General features: G+C 54.0%; 1 protein-coding gene across 11 annotated transcripts in view; it reads left to right on the top strand.

Moving 5' to 3' along the window:
* Window positions 1–650: 650 nt before the first annotated feature.
* Window positions 651–23618, top strand: part of NRXN2 (neurexin 2) — a gene marked incomplete at its 5' end in the record, with an annotated part of 96779 nt that continues 73811 nt past the window's right edge. For 6 of the 11 annotated variants that reach the window (XM_081153401.1, XM_081153402.1, XM_081153400.1 and 3 more), the window contains 4 exons: window positions 651–1377; window positions 12904–12921; window positions 17599–17628; window positions 19838–19909. In XM_081153401.1, the coding sequence (XP_081009527.1) occupies window positions 651–1377; window positions 12904–12921; window positions 17599–17628; window positions 19838–19909 (847 nt within the window). The remainder of the gene's footprint in view (window positions 1378–12903; window positions 12922–17598; window positions 17629–19837; window positions 19910–23618) is intronic. The other 5 variants (XM_081153405.1, XM_081153404.1, XM_081153403.1 and 2 more) reach the window with 2 other exon arrangements.

Genomic DNA, 23618 nt, shown 5'->3' with positions numbered 1-23618 from the left:
AGGAGCTGATGAGAGGGAGCCGTGGCTGGTGGTGGGAGCCATGCCCAGGGTTTTGGGTGGCTCAAAGAGGAAGGGGCCCGGGTCACCAGCTGGAGGAGCTGGCCCTGGTCCTGACCGGAGTCGAGGGTGAGGACGTATGGGTTGGGCTCCTACGGGACTCTAAGGTGTTACCTGCCCACGTCTCAAACCAATAATGCCTCGAGGGAGTGACATCTCTCCCCAGGTGTTGAGCCCCAGTACTCCCATCCTCGGTGATGTCTCTTGCTCTCCAGGTCAGGGCGGCTCCTCCTCCTCAGGTGCTAAAGGGAAAGAACTGGGCGCTCGCTGGTGTGAGGGGGTAGCTAGGCACCGACGGCCTCCCCTCCCCGCAGCCCCTCATTAACCTTTTCCTCTCTCTTTTCCCGCAGGCATCCCTCCCCCATCTTCCGTCGGGGCTCGCAGCGGGGGAGGGGCGCCTCCGCCGCGGCTCGGGGAAGCCGGCACTTGGGCCTCTGAGCGTGTGGCCTCGGGGCCAGGCCCATGGCACTGTGAGTCGACGAGAGAGCCCCGCTCCGCGCGGGGGGCGCCCGGCCCCCTCCCCGCCCCATGCGCCCGCGGCTCTGAAGCCTGAGCGGGGCCGGGGGCCGGGCGGGGCTGGGGCCGCCGGAGGCATGGCGCCCGGGAGCCCGTGGCGGCCGCCGTCGCCGCCGCTGCTGCTGGTGCTGCTGACGCTGGCGGCGGGCGCGGGCGGCCTGGAGTTCGGCGGCGGCCCCGGGCAGTGGGCTCGCTACGCGCGCTGGGCGGGCGCCGCGAGCAGCGGGGAGCTGAGCTTCAGCCTGCGCACCAACGCCACGCGCGCGCTGCTGCTCTACCTGGACGACGGCGGCGACTGCGACTTCCTGGAGCTGCTCTTGGTGGATGGGCGCCTGCGGCTGCGCTTCACGCTTTCGTGCGCCGAGCCGGCCACGCTGCAGCTGGACACGCCGGTGGCCGACGACCGCTGGCACATGGTGCTGCTGACCCGCGACGCGCGCCGCACGGCGCTAGCGGTGGACGGCGAGGCCCGGGCCGCCGAGGTGCGCTCGAAGCGGCGCGAGATGCAGGTGGCCAGCGACCTGTTCGTGGGCGGCATCCCGCCGGACGTGCGCCTCTCGGCGCTCACGCTCAGCACGGTCAAGTACGAACCGCCGTTTCGCGGCCTCCTGGCCAACCTGAAGCTGGGCGAGCGGCCCCCCGCGCTGCTGGGCAGCCAGGGCCTGCGTGGCGCTGCCGCCGACCCACTGTGCGCGCCCGCGCGCAACCCTTGCGCCAACGGCGGCCTCTGCACGGTGCTGGCCCCCGGAGAGGTGGGCTGCGACTGCAGCCACACGGGCTTCGGTGGCAAGTTCTGCAGCGAAGGTGAGCCGGGGAGCCGCCGCGGGCGCCTGGGTGTGGGAGGGAAGGGATGGAGGGGCCCTGGGGTCGGGGGTGTGAGTGTGCACCACCACGCGAGGGTCGTGAGGCGTATCGCGTGTGAGGACGCCTGTGCGGGGAGAGCGCGTGTGGATAGCTAGTGGGCGCCGGAGCCCCGGGGTGAGGCGGTCAGTGTGGGCGCAGGCAGTGTGGGCGTGGCTTCGGAGGGCCGGCACCCCGCGCTCCAGAGGGTCCCGTGGCTACCTGAGGGTAGCCCTGTGTAGTCAGGTCCTGCGGAGAGGCTGAAGGTCTGGCGCCCGAGGGCGGGTGGGCCGGGCGGGTGGGCGGACGTGAGGCTCCGGAGGCTGCGGACGGGGCCCGAGTGGGCGGGACCTATGAGGGGCCGTAGATGGGCCCGTGTGGGCGGGGACTCTGGGGCGTTAGGCCAGGGGCCTGTGAGAGTCCTGAAGACCGCGGGTACGGTCTGTGTGGCTGGGCCCCTTAGGGCGGGGCGGGGAATGGTCAGCCCGGGGTGGGGCAGTAAGGCCGGTGAGGGTCGGCGACGGGCTGCGGGCCGGGCCTGTGCGGGCGGGGGCGTGGTCGGCCCGTGAGCGCGCGCGGCGAAGGGCGGGAAGCGAGCGCCTGAGGCCGCGCCGCGGCGGGTGGGCGACGGCCTAGGCGCCCGGCGGTGGGCGCGCCCCGGCGAGCGGGGATTGCGAGGCTGTGACTGCTCGCCCCGAGAGGGCGGGAACCGAGTGTCTTTTTCACAGAATTGGCAGAGCCCCTTCGAGAGTGAAGGAAAAATGAGGGAGAGGGTGGCTGAGGCTTGTCAGGCTCATGACTAGGCGGCGACGGATTTGCTGAGGGGCAAAAAAAAAATGGCTGATCGTTTCTCGCGGGTGAGAGACAAGGAATGGAAGCTTCTGTTTTAAACATCCTGCCCTTTCTAGCTGGCCTTTGGAAGGGAGACTAGTGTTCTGGAGAGAGGTTGGAGTACGGAGTCGAGTGTGGAGTAGGGGCTTGGAAGGGAGGTTTGAGGGAGGGGAGGCTCCGCCAGCTCCCCAGCTGCTCCAGCTGCTGGGAGCGGAGAGGGGTGAAGTGAGGAGACTAGGTGGGCGTTGCACCAGGCCTGGGGCAGGCTGTGATTTTAGTGGGGGAGGGGGGAGGAGGGACTTTAAGGCACTTTGTCTGGCGGGGGAGTGGGGAGAGGTTCCCCGTCCTTCAACCCTGGTCAGTGGCGGCTGTTTCCTGCAGATAAGTGCAGACAGACATGCTTTCCTCTCCCTCAGTACCCTTCGAAGCTGTGGGCCACTTAGCAGCGGTGTGCGTCTGCCCTGAGAGGTGTGTGCCTATGCGTGTGTGTGCCCACAATGTAGCCTGGCCCTGAGACTGCTTTGGGGACGGGTGTCCTCGTGGCTGCCAGCATGTGGACAGCCACAGGAAAAGCCGAGCCTGCAGGTGTAGCTTTCGATTCAGGAAAAGTATTGCACAGTATTTTGATTGTGCATTTATAGCTGTGGTAGAGGAATACATAAGGAAGGTTTTAGGATTGCTTTTGTGGGGTTATTTGTACAAGGTTGTGGGATATATCTTCAGGAACTGTGTTTATTAAGCCTTCTCACCTTTTCCCCAAGGAGCTCAGGTGTTCTCTAAACTGTGAAATTGTGTATTTGTGTGTGTTTGCCTGCATGCAGAGGCCAATGAGTCTGGCAGTGTGTATTTGTGTGAATGGGACTGTTTGCATAGTAGTGTTTACAGCCCGGAGGCCAGTGCCTGGTAGAGTGGGGACTACTCAAGTGTAAGGGCATGTGCTCATCGGTACCCATGTGCATGCGTTTTAATGTGAGGCCTCAGTGAGGCACCTGGACTCAATGAGGAATCCTTCCTATGACCTTTACATGATTCTGTGGTTCCTACGACCCCTCCCCTTCAAGTTTTCCTAAGAAAATAGAATGAACCGCCATTCTAACTTGATGGAAGGGAAATTTGAGCCACAGAGAGGTAGGTTACTGTAATTGGTCCACAGTCTCGCTGTGCAGAATTGGGCCTGGATGTATGGAAAACAGAGCCAGAGGCACCCTAGCCAAACAGAGCCCTTGTATTATTCATTCCCTGAAAGGATTCATCGGCCAGAAGCTCCCTGCGAGCCAAACACAACCCTCACTCAGTGTGTGCTTCTGAGTGAGGGCTGTGTGGTTGTGTGTCTGAGATGCGTTTGAGTACCTGTGTTGAGAGGGACTGTTTTATGTATTATATGTATAGGTGCTGGATATGTATCAAATGAATGTTTGTGTCAGCTGTGTTGGGGCTGTGAGAGGTGGCTATGTATCTGACCCTGTGTGTGTGTGTGTGTGTGTGTGTGTGTGTGTGTGTGTGTGTAGTATCTATTGAGTGAGTGGTGCTTTGTCTGTGATAAAAAGGCAGGGAGATTCATCTCTCTATTCCCTGTACCTAATATAGTACCAGACACTTAGTGGGTGTTTGATAAAGATTTGCGGAATGAATGAAGAGATATTAATATGTATTTGAAAGAATGAGGGCCTGAGGTAAGGCTGTATATGCATATGAAAATATGCATGTGTGTATTTTCAGATATAAGTGTGGGTGGGCATGGGGGTTGTAAATACTGATTGCATCTGGAGACGACAAGCGCAGTGGCAGCTCTGATTCTCCGCCCACCCCATAATCCCATTCCCTCTCCTTATATTTGTGTTCCTTATTTTTTGGGAAGCTTCTGTAGTATCCTGTGCTCATTACACTTCTCGTACATTTTCATGTAGCCAAGGAGGAAAAGATGGGGCTCCTACCCTTCGGTATTGGGGTTAAGGGAGGAAGACTTCAAGGGAGGCAGGCCTGGCACCTGATCTCTGAGACAGAGCTCAGGGCCAGAGGCCCCAGGATTCCCTGGAAGGTACAGTTACTTCATTATTATCTGCTTTGAGTGGTTCTCAACTTTTTATGAGATTAAGGACATTTTTAAAGTCAGCACTTCACAGTACCTGTTACAAGTAGTAGTTATTTTATGTCTGTTTATTGTGAAAATAGACGATGCAAAGCTACTATGAATTCAGGAAAGCTTTTAGATGACTTCGATGTTATATTTGCCATTGTGGTTAATCAAATATACATTAGAAAAAAATAGGTTTAACTTCATATGCAAGACATGCCGATATGTCTTCAGGTGTTTGGTGTGCATATGGATTTGTGGATCCTTTGGAGTCCCCCCCTGCCTTCCCCTGTCTGGGCCTACCCATTGAGTGAGAATGGGAATGTTCTTTTCCCCTCTGGGGTGTCTGGACACAGGTACTTGAAGACAGAGCTAAGTGTGAACAACTGAGTGTGTATACCTGCTGCTGATTATCTGCCAAAGCTGGGCTAGAGTAGACAGGAATTTTGTAGTGGTTTGCATATAGACTCCTCCTCCTGACACTCATGTGTGTAGAGAAAGGGCTGAAAAGCTATCAAGGAAGAAGGGTGTACAGGCTCGTGGGAGACCTCCCAAGGGCTGGGGACACGGAGGTGTAAGGCAGGGTCAGGTGTGTACTTTGTTTGGGAGAGAAATATGAAACTAGCGGTAAAGTGAGTGTTGGTAGGGAGGTAGATGCATGTGTCTCATGTGAGTGTTTTGTAAGTTCATTGGTGATTTCATTCAACAGGTAGCTTTCAAGGCCTCCTTTGTGTTGGGGCCTGAAGGGGAATCAGAGATGAATTAAGGGGCTGCTCCGGAGCTGACTGTTTAATTGGGGAAGCAGATAAAAAACAAGTCTAGTGTGTGATTAAGAGAGCAGATTCTGCAGCCAGACTGCCTGGGCCGTGACCTTGGACTTAAGCTCTCTCTGCCCTGATTTCCTTATCAGTAAAATGGGGACAATAATAGTACCTATGTTATAGGTTTGTTGTGAGAATTAAATTAGCTAATTCTTGTGAAGTGCTTAGAATATTGCCCAGCACATAGAAAATGCTAATACACAACAGCAAAAGAACAACATAAAATAGTGTAATAGATATCCACAGAGATGCAGCAAGGCAGTGTGGCCTCGTGATTAAACCATGGACTCCAAGGCTCAGATCTGGGTTTGAATCTGACTCTCCTACTCACTGCTAGGCCTATGACATCAGATGAGTACCTGACCTTCAGACTAATTTTTCCTAAATGGGGATAAGCACGTTTACATCACAGGTGTGTTATGGGAATTAAATCAATGTCTGGTACCTAATAAGTGGTGAGTAAATGGTAGTTACTGTTACAGGCAGAGAGCTCTTGGTTTTGCTTTTTTTCTAATATATCTTTATTGATTTCAGAGAGAGGAAGGGAGAGGGAGAGAGAGAGAAACATCAATGATGAGAGAGTTGTCATTGATCGGCGGCCTCCTGCACACCCCTTGCTGGGGATTGAGCCTGCAACCCAGGGCATGTGCCCTGACCAGGAATCGAACTGCAATCTCCTGGATCCTAGGTCGATGTTCAACCACTGAGCCACGTCCAGCCGGGCTGCTCTTGGGGTTTTGAAGAAGGGGAGAGTGGGGACGGTTGGTAATAAAGGGTATGCTATTTAAGATTGGCCTTGAGCATTGATTAGTAAGCTTGATTTGGGGGAGGTCTCTCCAAGCAAAGGAATCAGTAAGAACAAAGGTGTGGAAGGGGGGAAAGGTAGTCCTGTTCGTAGAGGGGCACCAAAGAGTACAGGGAAGATGGTGGAATCTAAAGCAGGAGAAGCAGGTTGAGACCAGGTCTTGGAGTTTTGACTTAAGTCCTTCAACCAACATTTATTGGATGCTGACTGTCTACAGGGTATTGGCAGATGGAGCCACAAAAGAATTTTGAGCAGGTATGTGACTAACAAGAGCTGTTTTGGAAGCTGGTAGTGAGGTGTAGAATGGATTATAGGGGGCAGAGTTATTCAGTAGAGAAATCAGTTGGGAGATAGTTCAAGAAAGAGATAGTGAGGCCCCGAACCTTGGTTGTCTTGGGGAGTGGCAAGGAAGGGTGGTGGCAGCTGTGATGGCAGCAATGGTAGTCGTGGCTGAGAGCCACTCCTGAGGCTGGAGCTGTGGGTGTCTGTCTCTTGTATGCGGGGGAGGTGGGGACGGGGCAGAGATGATGAGAGTTCAGGTTTGCGTGGTGGGAAGAATGGTGGGTGCGCGAAAGGAAAGGGGGAAGTCAGGAAGGGAGCAGGTCTGGCCGCAGATCACATATGTGCTGGGTTGTGATACCCTTTGGTATTCCTAGACAGAGGCGTCCAGACAGCAATATGAGACCAGAGCTCTGAACTGAAGGTGGGGCTGCAGATGGAGATGTGGGAGCCACCTGCATGGAGAGAGAGTATTTGAAGCTCTGGAATCAGATGAAGTGCCCAAGGAGAAGGTGAAAGACTTCAGAGGAGCATCCAGTTGGGAGGAGGAGGGAGAGGAGCAGCAGCAGACAGTGAAGGAGCAGTTGGAACAAAAAGAGAGTCAGATCACATAGTCAAGGATGAAAGCACGGGGCCTGGCAGCCAGTGAGCATTCGCTAGGTGCCATGAATGTTTTATCTCATTTAATCCTCATGATCACCACCTGAGATGTAAGAGCTGGGCTCTGAACCCTGAGCTGACTCTGGGACCTGTTGTCCCCACCTTTGTCCATGCTGCCTCCAAACAGAGAGATGGCCAGTCAACTGTGCCCATGGATTACCTGCATTTGGTTTATTGGGGTGCTTGGGGATAGCTTTTGATCAGAAATCAGTAACTACCCCAAATTTCTCAGGCCACAGCTTCCTTAAGCCGGTATGTGATGAGGGTGTTCCTGTATTTGTTGGTTGGCTGTCCCAGCACTGAGAGAAGGCAGTGGAAATCTACTGGGAGACTGTCAATCTTCTGAGTCCTCTAGGAAGAACCCACTCTGGAAAGTGGGCTTCTTCCCATTAAAACACACTGCTCACTAACATTGAAACCATTCAGGTGGAAATCTTCATATATGCTGCACACCTCCCTGCCTCCGTAAGCATCATATTTGGAATGTGATTTAACCTCATCCGGATGACTCAGGGTGTCGTGATTCCCCTCAGGCACTGCACTGGATTTTCCCTTCTTTGAGGTTTGTCCCTGCCTGAAATGGTGCTTGACTGCTGGACTTTAGAATTCTTATATTAGCTTTTTCTAGTTTTTCCACCTCCGCCCTTAGGAGGGGTTGTCAGATAGCATCTCATATTCATCGCTCTCCGTGTCTGTGAACTTTGAAACCAGCATTCCCAGGCCTGGTAGGATTGTGTGCCACTAACAGTAAGTGGAGCCTGGGCAGGGTCTGAGAGGTTCTCCTATGAGAAAACAGCAGTTTTCATGCATAACAGTTATGATGTCAGTCTTGGCTCTCAGAACCTTTTCTTTTTGTTCCAGTCTTCATCAATGTCCTCAGTAACGAACCTGCTGGACTCACAACTTTATGTTGGGCAAGATAGTACCATCTATGCCCTCTGGTGGGGCAGCCACAACCCAGGTGTGTGGAGATTGAGTAATGAGGTCATGTATGTGGACTCATTGTCAGCTCTAACATCTGACACCTGCCGTCCTGACAGTTTCTGTGTCTGGAGATGGTTCCTCCGGGCAGAACGGGACCAACTGCTCAAGAGAGCAGTACAGGGAGTGATTGCTGCGAGACCCCAGAGACAAGGTAGATGTTCCCAAGGAAAACCTCATATGGCGGAATAGCTAAGAGCGTGGGCTGCCTGGTTTGAGTCCCAGCTTTGCTATTTGCTAGCTGTGTGAACTTGGGCAGTTTACTTAATCACACTGTTCTTCAATGTCCTCTGTAAAATGGAGGTTATAATGTTGTTTAAGGACCAAGTGAGTTAATATGTGGAATCTTTTGCAATGTGCCAGGCTCTATTCTAAGTGATGAATAAATGCTACCATGATTATTAATCCTAGTGGTCAGGGAAGGCTTCAAGGAGGAGGTGGGACTTGGCTAGATCTTGAGATAACTGAGTGAGATTTGTGGAGGTGGAAAGGAAAGGTCAGGGCTTTCCCATCAGGAAAACAGCCTAAATGAGGAGTCTAGTGTACCAGGTGGGGGTGTGAGTCAGGTGTCTCAGGGGCGAGTGAGGAGAGCAAGATGTTTGTGCCTTGTGGGAGATAAAATCAGAACTGTAGATTAAAGTCAACTTCTAGAAGTCTTGACTTCTAGGCCAAAAATGTAGTTTCATTGGAAGTTTTAAAGCCAGACAGATTTGGGTTCAGATTTTGACTCTGTTCCTCACGAATAATATGATCTTGGAAAAGTTTCTTCCACTTTCTGAGCCTTAGTTTCCCCATCTTTACGAGGGAGTAATAGCGGTATCCATGGATGAGGGGATGGTGGTGAGGAAATGATACAGTGCATGGGAAGAGCCAGGTACTCTTGAAGTGCTCATTACGTGAGAAGTGCTTTTTATTATTCATTCAACAAACATAAGCATGCTTTTTCCTGAGCCAGGAACTGCATAAACAGCTGGATGTAGAGAGATGAATGAGACATTGTCCTTGCTCTTGGATATCTCACAGTCCAGTCAGGAAGCAGAGATGGAAACACAATCGCAAGACAGATCCGATAAGTGAAATAATGACACAATGTACATATCGAGAGCTGGCACTAAAGAGAGATGGCTTGCTCTGCCTGGGGGGGGGGTCACTTCAGAACACAGACAGAGCTGTATTGACCTGGTCTGAAAGCAAAAGTCGACTTTTTCAGGCTGCTGAGGATGGGAAGAAGGGGGATGGGCAAAGGAGTTTCAAGCTGAGTGAATAGTATGTGCAGAAAAGTGGCATATTAGGGAAATGGGAAAAAGTTGGGTGTGGCTGGAAGCTGGATTGTTGTAGGAAAGGAGGTTGGGGGAGGAGTGGTCAAATTTCTAATGGTCTTTCCTGAGGAGGTTGGGCTTTATCCTGTAGGCCCTGCGAAGCCCTGAAGTTATAAGTAGGCCCGTGACTTGGTTGGACCACTTTGGTGGTGCTTGGGCTGTGAGCTGCAGGGTGAAAAGACTGGTGCTAGCGGGAGGTCGTTCAAGAGGCTTATTAATGTTCTGAGGAGAGGATCTGATGAGGGTCTGTCCTTGGGGCTGTGCTGATGGTGATGGAGGGATGAAAAGGGCTTCTAGGAGCTCAGTTTAGATTTTAGGGTTTTAGGAGGTGGAGCTGATGGACCTGGTGATTGGTATGAAAACAGAACAGGGCTGATTTCTGGGTGCCTAACCTAATCAGGGAATGCAGGCCCAGGAGAGGGGTTGTAGGGGAGGGGTTATGAGGTCCATTTTGGACATGTGGTGTGTGAAAAATCCCTGAGACACTCAGGTAGAGCTTTTCTGAAGGCAGGTGGATATTTAGGTCAAGAGGACAGAGAGAGGTTTGTACCAGAGCCCCTGAGAAGTTCTGAGTGTGTGTGTGCATGTGTGTGTGTTGTGTGTGTGTTGATCACAGCAGTATTTGGCCAGGTGTATCTGGTACTGGTGCCAAGAGAGCCAGCCTGGGGTGGGCAGGGAGACCAACCAGCAGGAGTCTAACGCAGGAAACCAGGGGTGAGGGTGAGGGCTATGGTGGCTTAGGAGTGCAGTGGACAAAGGCCAAGGGGATTTTGTGCTCCTGGGCTAGTATCCTTTTCTATCCAAAGGAGGTAGTTAATACCACTGAGCACATACAGGCTGCTCTGAGGCTGACATGGGTGGCACATGCTGGGGGTCTGCATGGTGCGTGGTCACTAATGGGATCTCTGGAGCCTGGCAGAGTGTGGGTCGCCTAGTGGGTGCTCAAGAAGTGTTGGTTGAAAGCAGTGCCTTTGCCAAACGCAGGGAAATGGGCACTTTGTTTTGGGGGTGGCAATGTCGAGCATGGTGTTAGTGGTGGAGTTTGGATGGCAGAGAGCTGTCCAAGTAACTGCTGAGCAGACGGGTGAGGATGCAGGACTGGCACCCAGGGAAGAGGCTGGGGCTGCAAATACAGTTTTGGGGGGCCCCTAAGCCACAGAAGTGACCTATCGGAGAAGAGAGAGGAGGGTGGAGGGCATGGGAGTGAGCCTGGAGGGGCCCGGGATGGCAGGTGAGGGTCACAGGCGAATCAGCAGAAAGCGAAGAACAGCGAAGAAAGCGAGGTCAATGAGTCCCTAGGTGCCATCTCTCTGAAGCCAGGAGAGGGAGAACCTGTATAGACAGCAAACCAAGCTTAGTTGTTTCGCTTTCCTGAGCACAGCATGACCCAGGTCGGTGGCAGGGCAGGGGACAATAAATACCTTTTGGAATACTTGCCATGTTGGATTATCTGGAGGTCACCGTGCCTCCTAGTTTGTACAGATGCTGGAGAGGTGGTTGTGCTGACTGACCAGGGCCTTCGCACCTGGGGCCAGAGAGATCTGACATAGGGCTCGTCGTGAGAGACCAAGGGTTTTCCCGGGGGCCTCTCCAGTGAACCAGGCCCTACCAACGTAACGTGATTCAGCTTGTTTAAGAAGGCGTCATGTCCTGGCTGGTGTGGCTCAGTGGTTAAAGTGTCAGCCCGCACACCGAGGGTCACGGGTTCCATCCCAGTCAAGGGCACATACATGGGTTGCAGATTCGATCCCTGCCCCTGGTGGGGGCGGCTACGGGAGGCTCCTAATCCATGCGTCTCTCTCACATCGATGTTTCTTTCTCTCTTTCCTTCCCCTTCCCTCCCTACCTCCCTTCCACTCTCTCTAAATTTCAATGGAAAAAATATCCTCAGATGAGGATTAACAAAAAAATAAAAATAAAAAAATAGAAAGGCATCGTATAGACAGCTTTTGGGGGATGCAACTGTCAGGTAAAGGAAGTTTTGTTTGTAACACATAGGTAGAGGCGTGTGTGTGTAGGCTTAGAAAATGGGAGATAGATAGGTAGACAGATAGATAGACAGATAGGAAAAAAGGGAGCTGTGTTGGTCTCAGGGTGTCTTTACCACCAGAGGGTGTGTGTGGGGCGTGGTGTGTACACATCTAATACTGTGTATTAGGTCACTGTGCGGGTATTGATTCTGCATTCAGCCTGTGTGTGTATTATGGGGGTGGCATACGTTATGATAAATGACAGTATGTGTTTCTGGAGTAGAGCTAAACCCCTAAGAGCAAATGAGCAAATAGCACAAAATAAGGTTGGAGGTAGGAGGAGACTGTGTGTACTTGCAGCCTCAATATGTACTGAACTGCTGTTTGTGTGTATGCGCTTGTATCCTGGGGAACACATGCGTGTGTGCGTGTGTGTGTTTCCTCACAGGGTCTGTGTTTGTAGGCTGTGCCGTTTCTATTTCCGCCTGTGGCTTCTCTACAGGCTCCTGTAGGTGGGCGTGCCAGAAGTGTTTGGGGAGGGCTGACTTGGTCCTCTAACAAAAGCAGGCCAGCCCGGCCTGGCGTGGCTCAGCGTTTGAGCACTGACCTAGGATCCAGGTGATCGGGTGTTCGATTCCAGGTCATGGCACACGCCCGGGTTGCGGGCTCGATCCCCAGCAGGGGGTGTGCAGAAGGCAGCCAATCAATGACTCTTTCATCATTGATGTTTCTGTCTCTCTCCCTCTCCTTTCCTCTCTCTGAAATCAATAAAGATATATTTAAAAAAAAAAAAAAAAAGGCAGGCCAGAGCCCAGCCCATTCCAGGAGTTGAAGAAACTGCTTCTGTCCTCTCTTTTCAGCCTTCTCTCCTGACTCATCTGGCACGCTCCAGGGCCAAGCCCACACCGGCCCTACTAGGTGAGGGCTGACTGCCCAAAGGCTGTGCCATGACCTAGGGATGGGCTCAGTGTGGCCCACTGAGTTTTGACCCCCTCCACCACTGAAGCCCATCCAGCCTGGGGACCCCATTGCCTCATTCAGATGTTAAGAAGGTGTTTATCATAGAATCACAAAACTAGAGCCAGAGGGGGTCTCAGAAATGCTCTAAACCACCCTTCTCACTTTTACAGAAGAGGGACTGGGGGCTCAGAGAGGTTAAGTGACTGGGATGGGAGTCACACAGCACTTTTCTGATATGTATACCCATGACTTTTCTCCCCTGGGTGGGTAGCAGTGGGGGGTGGTTGGGTCCTGTGTGCAAAGTCTTTAGATATGAGCCATGTGAGAGATTATACGAGTCTCTGGACCTATAAGTGCCTATGTATGTTAGTGTGTCACTGAGCGTATGTCTCTGGTGAGCCCCATGTGAGCGTGTCCCCATCTGTCTCAGATACGTACTGGAATACAGGGGAGGAGCGTGCCTGGGGGAGTCAGGACGCCTGCCTGCCACTCCTGGCTTTGCCTCTGATTCTCCATGTGACCTTGAGTGGTCACTTCCCTGCCCTGGGCCTCAGTTTCCTGAACTGTGATACGAGGCTTGGGTCCTATCTGGCTGTGTGATCCTAAGTGCAAGGCACCGACTCAAGAAACACCTCTGTCTCTGTCTCATCCCCAGCAGAACCTTTTAGGTTGGGTGACTTGTGTCAGGGCCTGGGTGGGCTTGAGGACCCTGTCTTGGTATCCCTGCTAACAGCCCTCCTTTTTTTTTCTCTCTCCACCTCACCCCTTCCTGAACCTGGCTGGCCTGCAGAGGAGCACCCCATGGAAGGTGAGTGGGGCCTTTTGGTCACTGCAGTGGCGGATCAGTTGTGTGGGGTCCTACGTGAGGGGGAATCGTTAGCGACCTAAGGGCTCCCTCCCCTGCCCGGGCCTGGGGAAGGATGTCTGGGCATCTTCTTGGCGGCCTCTGCCCCACCTCTAGCCTATTCCCTCCTTATTGGTATGCTGGGGAGATCGGCCAAGCAGAGGGCGGCCCTTCCAGTTGCCTGTCTTCCACTGGCCTTTCTTCTTCCTTAGGGAGGAGACAGGGATAGTAAACGGAGGGACAGGGACAGGGACCAGGGACAGGACTGGAGGATATAAATGCCCAGAAGCGAGTGAGCAAACAGTGCTGTGCCCAGTCCAGCTGAGGAAGCTCAGGAAAGCTGTGCCTACGGGGCTGACATGGGGCTGGGGGCACTTGGTTTCAGTCCAGTCTGGGGTCTGGAGAGTGCAGGCAGAGGGTGGGGGCCTATCCCCGGGGCAGGGAGTATTGGGTAGGTGTCGGCTTCTCTGGGCTGATGGACACTTGTGGCAGGCCCCTGTCCCTTGTCCCAGGGGCCAGTAAGTGGGGGTGGTCTGCTTCTTTCCGCCCAGGCCAAGGGCAAGGGTGCAGAGTGTGACTCTTTGGGGATGCTTTCTCCATTCTTTCCCTCTTCTCCTTTGTTTGCCTTTTCTCTCTCTGGTTTTTCTCCAGAGCTCTGTCCCGGGACCTCTTTCTTTGTCTCTTTGCCTCTGTCTTTCCCTAGGCTGTCTTTGGGCTCCTGTCATTCTCTGAACCTTCCAGCTCGGGTTGGTTTTCCCCATTTTTTTCTTCCTCCGGGGTGGACTAGGTCATGGAGAGGGAAGACTGGGTTGGATGGTCCAGACTTGGAGGCTGGGTTGCTGGTGAGCGCACATGGCCATCTTGGAGAAGGCAGGTGGCAAGGTGGGTGGGAGATGGGATCTCAGTCACCAAACCTACCCGCGTTCTCTTCCTGGAGAAGCAAGCAGGAGTGGGAGGGATGCTCACAGCCCTGGGCTAGGAGCTCCCTGGGCCCTGCCCTGGGAGGTGCAGGGGAGAGCAGGAGTCCTGGGAAAAAAGAAGGGGGGGGCTCTTGGTCTGAGTGTGGGGTTGGAATCCATTTTTCCTTGTGGTGTCCAGTTTGGTTGGTCTCTCTGGTTGATGTCTCTTCTCTCTGAATGTCCTCAGGTCCCCTGGTCCTAGTGTGTGTCACCCTTGTGTGTGTGTGTGTGTGTGTGTGTGTGTGTGTGAGCAAGCACACATGCCTACAGCTCTGCTTTGTTGTGTGCCTTTGTGCACATCTGCACATACCTGCTGGGTATATGCGTCTGAGCATGTGTGGAGGTGTATGCCTCCATCGTCCTGTCTTCCGTGGCGAGGCCCACATCTCTGTGCCCCTGTAGGAGTGTGTGTGCCTGTGCCTGCATCTCCGAGCGTCAGTGTTTACCTCTGCGTGTGAGAGAGAGCCTGCGTGTCTGGTGGACACAGCCTTCTGAGGGCTGGAGATAAGATTTAGTGCTGATGTGACTTTTACTTGCTCTTGATGTCATGTCTGCTCTGGAACAAAGGGAGAGATGAAGTGAGGAAGAGAGAAGGGGAAACACGGTGGAGGAGAGAGGCTTGGGGGAGGTAGGAGGGGGCAGATATTCAGGAGGAAGGAGAGGGGGTAAATAGAGGTGGGAAGAGGAAGGACATGCATGGAGGGAGGGGCAGAGAGGATTGAAACGGGGAGGTGGAAACAGCCAGACCAAGACCAAGAGAAGCAAGCAGGGGGGCTGCTCTGGGGAGAAGCGACTGGAGCTAGGAAGAGAGAGAAAGGGAACAGTTCTTTTCCAATCGAGTAGGATAGGCAGGGAAGCTGGATTTTGGAGACTAGTGGGGACTGAGACCTGTGACATCGCCTAGCCATTTCTTGGGGGCGGCACAGTGGTCTGATGGTTTGGATGTGATGCTGTGTGTGTACATACCTAGCGATGTGATGATACTGTGTGTCTCTCTGTAACATTTCTGCTTGTGTGTCTCTGAATCTTGTCCCTTATAACCGGCTCCCTTCTTTTGATGCTGGTCCTCTAGGGATTTTGGTGGGAGAGGAGGAAGTGAGACTGAGAGTGGAGAGGTGGGTTTGGCAAGTGGTGGTTTCAGGGGGGTGGGCTGGGGCCTCCTTTGTGGCACTACGCTCTGGACCTCTTCAGTTCTCTGAGTCCTCCATGCCTTCCCCCTCTTTTCTCGCCTCTTGATGTTGTGTCTTAGGCCTAGCTTTCTCCCAGGAACCCAGCCATTCTGCTCCCCAGACCTCTGATGAGCAGTTCCTTTTGGGGGATTCCGACTGCCCCACCTCCTTTCCCCCCAGCCTCTTGTAGCAGAGAGAAGACACAGAGCAGCCAGATAAAGTGCCCTAGGAAAGGACCCTCGGTAATGCCATCCGTCACAGCCAGCCTCTTCAGCGGTGGGAGGAAGGGCTGATGCCACAGGTGGACATGGGAGGGAGGCACTGAGGGGGAGCTGGGCATGAGGAGGGAGTAGTGATTTCAAGGCTGGGTGGGGAGGCAGGCTATAGGGTGAGCTCCCTTGGGCCAGGCTGGACTGAGCCGTGGGAGACAGGGCAGCGAACTGGCCTCCCCTTCACCAAGATGGCTGGTGCTGTCACGCCTGAGGGAGCTGAGCAGCTGGTTGCCGTGGTGACGGAGAGTGCCGCATGCTAATGAGGCTGCTAGGAGCTGGGCAGTGGAAGGGTCTGCAAGGGGAGAGATGCTGCCCCTCAGCAGTAGTACAGGCCTGTGGGGACAGAGGTCGGGTCCACAGGCCACCTGCTTCCAGGCCTAGGTTTCCAAAGGCGGGAACCAGTGAGCAAGTCCATGTTTGCCAGGAAGTTAGATGAGGCGTTAGGGCTCCAGGTCTGGGTCCTGGATTTAGGGGTTTGGAAGAAGATGCCGGTAGTTCTTGGGGAAAGAGTGGGTGGGGACATTCAGAGCAACATATAAGACAGTCCAAATGCTTGCCCCCCCTCCTCGTTTTGTGAATAAAACCTGTGTCTTCCTAAGAGCTGTTCTGTCCTGAGGCAGCCCTTAGCAGCTGTGCCCCCTCCCCCAACTAGCCTCAGACCCAGAGGTGGGGAGAGACCAATGCTGCCCAGGAGAGAAGGGGGCACCAGGAACCATCTGCCCACATCTTCCACAGGATCCAGGCCTTGGCCCCTGGCCACATCTTCCTGGCCTCCTTGAGCCTTCCTCCTGAACCCAGGCTTACCCACCCTGAGCTTCATCTCAGAGACACTGGGAGCCCTTTACCCTCTGTGGTCCAGCTTTTCACCCCCAGGCCCCACATCCCATTGCCTTGGCAGCTGGGGTGATTTCCAAGGGCTACGTGGCACTCACTGCAGGGCTGCTCCTTTCCCACCCTCTTAGCCAGACACCAGGGGTGCAAGATGGGAGGAGGGGGGAGCTGAGGTTTACTGGGGCTGGCTGGTCATTTCAGGTCCTAGGGTCTCAGCCTCTCTGGAGAGAGCTGTCCTTGATGGGTGCCTTCTAGGGACTGGGGTCCTGGTCCTGTGGGCCGGAGTCTCTTCCCTTAAGGCTGAGGGGTGCCCTGGGCCAGGACTGACCAGGCTCTCTTAAGGGGCCAAGGTAACCCCGAAAAAGGTCCCAGCTGCTCTTGCTTACAATGTTGGATATAGGGCTTCTGTTTTCCATTTTCAAAATTCAGCTTTTGGGTCATCACAGAGAGGGCTTGTCTAGAGAAAGGGGGTCCACAGAACAACTTAGAAGGAGGTGTTTGACCTGTCAGAGACCTGGGCCTTCTACCCATGGATCTTGGCAGAACCTCTTTACCTCTTGCTGTCGGGGAGCCCTGGCCCCAGGCTGTTAGTCTCCCACCCTTGCTCCAGTGTATCCTAGATTCTGCTTTCTCTACCTGCTTCTGCACTCGCTTTGGTCCCCCAAATCCCAGTGTCCTTATAGAGCTGGGGCAGCAGGGTGCCCGCTGTCCTACAGAAGATGTGGGAGGCGCAGGGGTGGTGGTACTGGAGCCTTCCCAAAGCTCACTTTGGTGGGGGGTCCCTGTAGGCCCAGGCTCCTCCTGCCCCCTCTTACCTGCCAGGGTCCATAGGGGTTAGGGGTGGGGCGGGGGGGTTGGAGGCCCCCTGCCCGCTCAATCCCGCGCTAACAGGACACTCTCTCTCTCTCCAGGTGGCTTTGATTTTTGTGTCGTGTTTTATTTTCTCCTCCATCTGAATCGTTTTTTCTCGTTGACCGTTTTTTTTTCTCTCCGTCTCCCGGAAGAAAAAAAAAAAGAAAAAAAGAAAAAGGAAAAAGCAGCCCCCAGCCTCATGCTTCGCCTCCTTTTCCTTTTTTTTTCCGGCAAGAATGAAACACAGAAACCAACACCTCCCCCCGCAGTGACCCCGCCCCTCCTTCCTGGCCCCGCGCCCCCCTCTCGGCGCCCGCCCTCCCCCCTCTGTCTCGGCATCGGGCCCCTCCCCCAGCTTCCGGCTGGGGGCTCCCCCGATGTCTGTCACAAGTTAAAAAGGGCTTTTAAATTGTGGCAGCAGCAGCTTTTTTTCTCCCCTCTCTCTGGCTGATTTTGATGACTCGTGTTTTCTTTGTTTCTTTCCCCTTTTCTTTCTTTTTTCTTCTTCTCTTTTTTTGTTTTTCCTTTTTTTTTCTTTCTCTCCTTCCCCTTTCCAAGGTCCGGCTCACCTGACGTTAAACAGCGAAGGTATGGTTTGAAGTTCTGGTTTGCTTTGGATTGGACTGGATTGCCCCCAACCTGCGCCTGGATTTTCTGCTCTCCTTGTGCCCCTTCCCCTCCTCCATCTGCCCCACCTCCTTCCGTCCCGCCCCACCCCCTTCCTCTGCCATGTCTTTGTTTTTTTGGGGTGCTGGGGTGGGGGTGGGGTTTGCCCACATCTGTGCTCTCCCCTCTCCTCACCTCCCGACACACTCCATACACCCTCATCTCACCTTGGTTTCTAACATCAAGAGATGTTTGAACTCCTGCCGTTGTCTCCAGTCACCTTTTGCGTTTTCCTGGTAGTGTATCTTGCTTTTTTTTTTTCTTTCTCATGGTGGTATTTTATTTCCTTCCACTCATTCTGCTCATTCTTTCTTCTCTATGAATCCAAATAAAAAGAGAAAAGCATGGGCTGGAGAAAGAGGGACTTTAGGCAGCCTCATTTCCCTCCTGCCGTTGCTGTGGGGTGCCCCTGTACCCATGATGGAGTGAGCAGGAAAGTAAGGGGATGCTGGTGTGGGGTCCCCCCTTCCACAGCTGTACTGCTGCACACCTTCACCCTGTGTCTTTTGAACGTCTCTTGACTCTGTTTAACAGGTGAGGACATTTAGGCCCAGAGAGATGCAGTGACTTGCTGGTGATTACACAGACTTTAAATGGTGCTACTGTTGGGACTGCTCATATATTTTTAGCTTCTATCAAGTCCCTACCATTTCAGAAAGCCCTGGGTGTTCAGCTCCTGGAGACAGAGCCCAGGAGTCCTGACCGTCATCCCTGCCCTCTATGACCGCCCCAGGCCTCCTGGTCATTGACTCTCTTGAGCTTATGTATTTGGCCTTCTCCCTGTAGGCACTGCTCCGCTGCCCAGGGCAGTCCTCTGCTGGGGCTCATCTTCCATGGGGATGAGGCGGGGTCCTTAGCTTGTAGGCAAGAGAGGCCTACAGGACAAAGACTGGGCTTTGGGAGAGACTCAGATCTGGACTTTGGGATGGATTTAGGTCAGGGGAGGTAGGGGCCTGTGATTTTTGCAGGGATGTGAAATTATGGCAAGAAATGTGGGGAAAGAGGAAGGCCCACGTGGGGAGTCAGGACCTGGTAGTTTCACTTATATCCTTCTTGCCTGTCAATGCCTGGCTCTGGGAGTGCTGGCTGTGGCTCACCTTTGTCATAGATGAAGGGCAAAAGGCCCCTCCCCCCCTAAAGTTCCACAGTTCAGGTGTTACTCTAGCTTTGGCTCTGGGGATTTGGGACTAGGGTGGGAGGAAGGACCTGTGTAGGGACTTTTAAACTCTATTCTTGAGTTCCCCTCATCCTGAAGCCACCCCATGGGGCCTGGCAAAAGATGTGGGTGCCTGGGAGCCGGGGGCTGAGCACTCAAGTCACTGGCAGGGGTGGGTGGAAAGCTGAAGCTGACCAGGACCGGCATGGAAATACATGCCTGTAGGGGCCTTTGGAAAGGAGGCCTGGGGCTGACAAGCTGGTGGTCTAGAGCAAGGAGTCATCCCTGAGAAAGGGCTTCCCCAGCAATATGAGCTCTGGCTAGTCAGGACCTCCCTTGGTGTGCACAGCCCTCTGAAGGCACAGCGGAGGGACAATGTAGACACAGAAACCATGGCCCTGCCCCTGCGATGCCCCACAGTAACTGGCAAAGATGTGGACAAAGGTGACATTACGAGCACTCCCTGTAAATGAACCAGATGTAGACAGGTTTGCCTCAGACGAGGGGTGTGGTGTGTGAATTGGGGAGTTTGGGTGCCTGAATTCTGACCCAGCTGAGAGGATGTGGGCAAAGATACAGCGTGGGGAGGAGAACGAGCGAGGAGCTGGATGCGGGAGCCCAGGGCCTCCAGGTCCCGAGGGCTGGTCTGTGTGCATGTTGTTGGGCAGAAGGGCTCCTGAACCAGCCCTGAGGCCTCTGCTCCTCTGCCTGGCTCCCCACTCCTGGGCAAAGGGCAAAAGTTGGTGGTGATGAGTCTGGTGGGGATTCTGGGGCCAGTGATCCTTGGTTTATCGATGGGCTCTTTCCTTAGAGTCTCCAAAGCAAGTGAGTCCCCAGAGCAGATCCCCTTAACCCAAACCTGTACCTCTAAGCAAGAGGGCCTCTGCCCTGGATAGAGCACTCCATCACCTCAAGGCTGGGGTGGGACTGGCTGGGTAGCCCCCTGTGCCTGACTCCCCAATTCTGCTTCTCCAGTAGGGTCCTTACTGTTCTCCGAGGGGGGGGCCGGGAGAGGAGGAGCCGGTGATGTGCACCAGCCGACAAAAGGTCAGTGACCCCACGGTTTCCAGAGAGCCCAGCCCTCTCCCCCTGCAGGCAAACTGCATTTCCCATGGGGGAGGTTAGTCAGCAAAGGGGTACCCTCTCTGAGGCCCACCCACTACTGGGCCCGCACCCCCAGGACCTGCCATGGAATGAAGGGCCACAAACTGCCGTGTCTTTCCCAAAGCTCAGCTGTTCTGGTGACCTCTGTCTAGAACACAGATATCTTTTTGTGGCAGTTGTTCAGACTCATTGCTAGAGAGTGTGTTTCTCTGATGGACCAGGCAGCAGGGTACCCCCCCCAAACACACTTAATCATCAAATTGTGGTTTGCAGACATGGTATTTATAACATATGTTTCACATGCTTCACTTAAGTGAACCTCCATCACCCTTTGTGGAAGGAAGGGCTCATTGCCCTGGGTTTACAGAAGAGAAAACACACTTGCCAAAGCACCCCCTCCCCCCAGCCAGACCAGCACGGGGCCTTGAGCCTGTCTTAGGGCTGTAGGATTTAAGCACTGAGGTTGCCTCTCTTAAGAGATTCTCTTTCCTAAGAAGTTTGCAGGGCACTTTCGCAACCCCTCAAGGAACGCCAGTGGGTGCCAAGGGCTGGGGCTATCTAGTCCTGTCTGTACTCTTTTAGTACACGCTGTTCTGTCAGCCTGGATTGTCGCCACCCCGGCCCTCTTCCCCAGCTATTTGGTATCTCTTTCATCTGATTCTTGCAAAAGCAGCCGGGCCGTCCACACTGGAAGTTGCCCCTGAACTCCCAGGCAAACCCAGACAGTCTTTGGTGCTCCCCTGGTCTACACGTCCATTATTTCACTCATCTCACTGTATTGTAACTGTCACCTTACATGTATGCCTCCCTCACTAGACTGAGCTCCCTGAGGACAGCGCTGGGTCTTTTCATTTGTGTATCCCCAGTGCTTCACACAGCTCCTGGCATATGTGTAGGCGTGTGCTCAGTACCTTTATTTTAAATGGGAGAATGGTCTTTGTTCTCAAGGTGCTCATTGACATTCTAACAAGTATGTACAATAAAGCGTGGTACATGTAAAGTATATGAAAAGTGCAGACTTTGTCCAGAGGACTTAATTTATTCACTGATCTAGAGAGAGAGGAAGCACACACACACACACAGAAACTTACATACCAGCACAAGAGCTGTTATTCTGTGGAACGGTTCACAGTTTAGGAAGTTGCGCCCATCTGTTCTCTTTCTAATGCCCACAGCAACCTGTGAGGTAGGTGGATGATTAGCTCCTTTGTCCAGAGGAGAAAGCTGTGTCTTAGAGATGTTGCCTCTTGGCCAAGGTCACAACGCTGGTGGAAGAGCCAGCATTAGTGCCCAGGTCTTTCTCACATCGCACTTCCTCTCAAGGGAGCAGTACAAGATGTTACCAGGCAGTAAGTGCCAAATGAGCAGAACAGACAGCTGTAGTGCTTGAGAGTAGGGAGGGGTGGAAGGGGGCTGGAGACCTTCCCAGAGGAGGGCTCTGGGCTGGGCCTGGAAAGGAGGCAGCTGCTCTGTCCCTCGCTATGCTCAGAAATGCAGTACCACAGCTGGTCTTTAGACACATTCAGCTTGACCGGGGACACTTGTGGGGCTCCCCACTCCCTGACCTGGGAGATAAACAAGTATCAGCCACTTGTCCCCCTTCCTGGGCCAGGGGCGGTTAGGAGCTGTGATTGTTGTTCAAGGCTGCTGGGAGTCGAAGTTTAGGGATGGATGGTCTGGGCTGCAAGGTGGGGGACAGCGCCCCCTGGTGCTTCAGGTCTTGCTCCTCCCAGATGTTGTTTGCACTGGGGCAGCCTCCACATCCTTACCCTGAGAGTCCGCCCTAAAATCCCTTGAGGTCCTGCTGCCCTCCTCCCTACTTAGGGTCTCTCTCTGTCCTCCGCACCATCCTCACGGTTTCTTGTTCACGCTTGCTCATCTTTTGTCTCTCTCTTCAAATTCTTCCAGGCTCCCTCTGGCTGCTCCAAGCCTCTTTCCATATCTGGGCCTTCCCGGGTCCCTGGGTGGCACTGGGAATTGGAGAACATGTAGACTCAGGCTGCGGAGTGGCTGGCTTTGCCACCTCTCCTAGGAGACCTAAGGCAGAGCCCGGAGGAGTCGAGGATTGGCCTTGTGTCTCCACTTTGCCTTGGCAGCCGGGGTCCAGCCCCAGGCCCGCCTCTCTCCTTTGTACTGACCTCTTTTGTTCTGTCCAATCACTTTTTCACGTGGTTGCCTAATTTTTTCCTTTTTTCTGTTTCACACTCCCTTCAATGATACTTTCTTTGACTGCAGTGAAGGTGAGGGAGTGGGAGGTAAGTCCTGGCTTCAGGGAGGGACTAGTACATGTGGCAAACCCAAGGTGAAGAACATCCCTTTTCTGGTCCTTGAGCCCCTCAATCCCACCCCCCGCTAGTGCCCAGGCAGCAGACCTGGTTGCTATGGAAGCAGTAAAGTCCTGAGAAAGCTTTGGCTTCCATTCCCTAGAGGTCACTGTCCCCCTTTCCTTGCTGGCCCTCTTCCCATCACCCTTGCCCGTCCCCTCCCAGTTTGCTCCTTGTCTTTATCCAGATTGCTTCACTCTCTCACCTCTTGCTCCCTCAGCACTCTGAGCCGTCACCATTTCCTTTCTGCCCCGGAGTCCATCTTTCTCTCTCCCTCCCTGGCCTCCCTCTGCACCTTCCCCTTCTTGTCTGGACTTGACTCCTCCCCTTTATTCTCTCTGATCTTCCCCACTGGAGCCCCAAGGTAGGCAGAGCGGGGTTTCGAATGTCCCCATGTTGCCTGTGTCCTCACCATCCTTGCTGCCCTGTGGCCTCAGGAAACTGGGCCTTGCCAGCTGCAGTAAGTGCGGTGCCAGGCTCTGGGGCAGCAGCTGGTGCTTTGGCATCCAGAGGCAATGAGGACAGAGTCTATGGGCAGGCTGCCCGGATGGAGAGAAGCGGGCTGTTGTGTACAGGGGAGGGACATCAGCATAAAATGCACCCAGACAGCCCCTGATTCCTCATGTCCCGCTTGCTGCTGTGGCCCGGCCCAGCAGGTGCCTTACGAGGGCCATGTGTGCCCCCTCCCCGTCTCCTGCCCTGCCATTGTGCCTTCCTCCTGCAGGACCTGGGGGCCTGTACTAAGACTCCCCTCACTCCATAAAGGCTTTTTGCCGGCATTCTTGTTCCTGTGAGGTGGGCAGGACCAGCTGTTTGCTGGGAGGAGAAGTGAGTCACTGTCAGAATCCAGGTTCTCTGCTCTCCTCTGCTTCCATGTCCCCTTCTCTTTCCCTCCGTTTGAGCTCTGGCTCATGAAGCTATGGGGCTGGGACCCCAATTTTCCTCCACCAAGCCATTGACCTCTCACTTGTCACCCACTTATAGTACGCTAAATACCCTTAAGGCTCTCCCAGTCATTTTTGCTTCTGCTTAAAAAGTGCCAGTGGCAGAAGCCCTGTGCACACACATGCACACATGCATGCATGAGAGCCTTGCACTTTCACCCCTAGCCACCTGCCAGGCACGTGGGGTCTCACACCCATCCTTTGGGACCCCTTGGAGGCTCTCTACTAAGGACCCATCTGTGCTGTCCTCTGAGGTTGGAGTAGGAAGCTGGGAGTGGGGGCTATAGCTGGCATGATAGCTACCCTGTAAGCCCTGCCCAGTGGCCTGCTGCTACCTGGTGCACATCCCTGTCACCGGCATTGCCTTTCCATGTGTCCTCCCCT

This window comes from Miniopterus schreibersii (assembly GCF_964146895.1).
Source record: "Miniopterus schreibersii genome assembly, chromosome: 12".
In the NCBI taxonomy this organism is placed as follows: Eukaryota; Metazoa; Chordata; class Mammalia; order Chiroptera; family Miniopteridae; genus Miniopterus; species Miniopterus schreibersii.
Note: the sequence above shows the minus strand (reverse complement) of the source record. Positions and strands in the feature narration are given on the sequence as shown.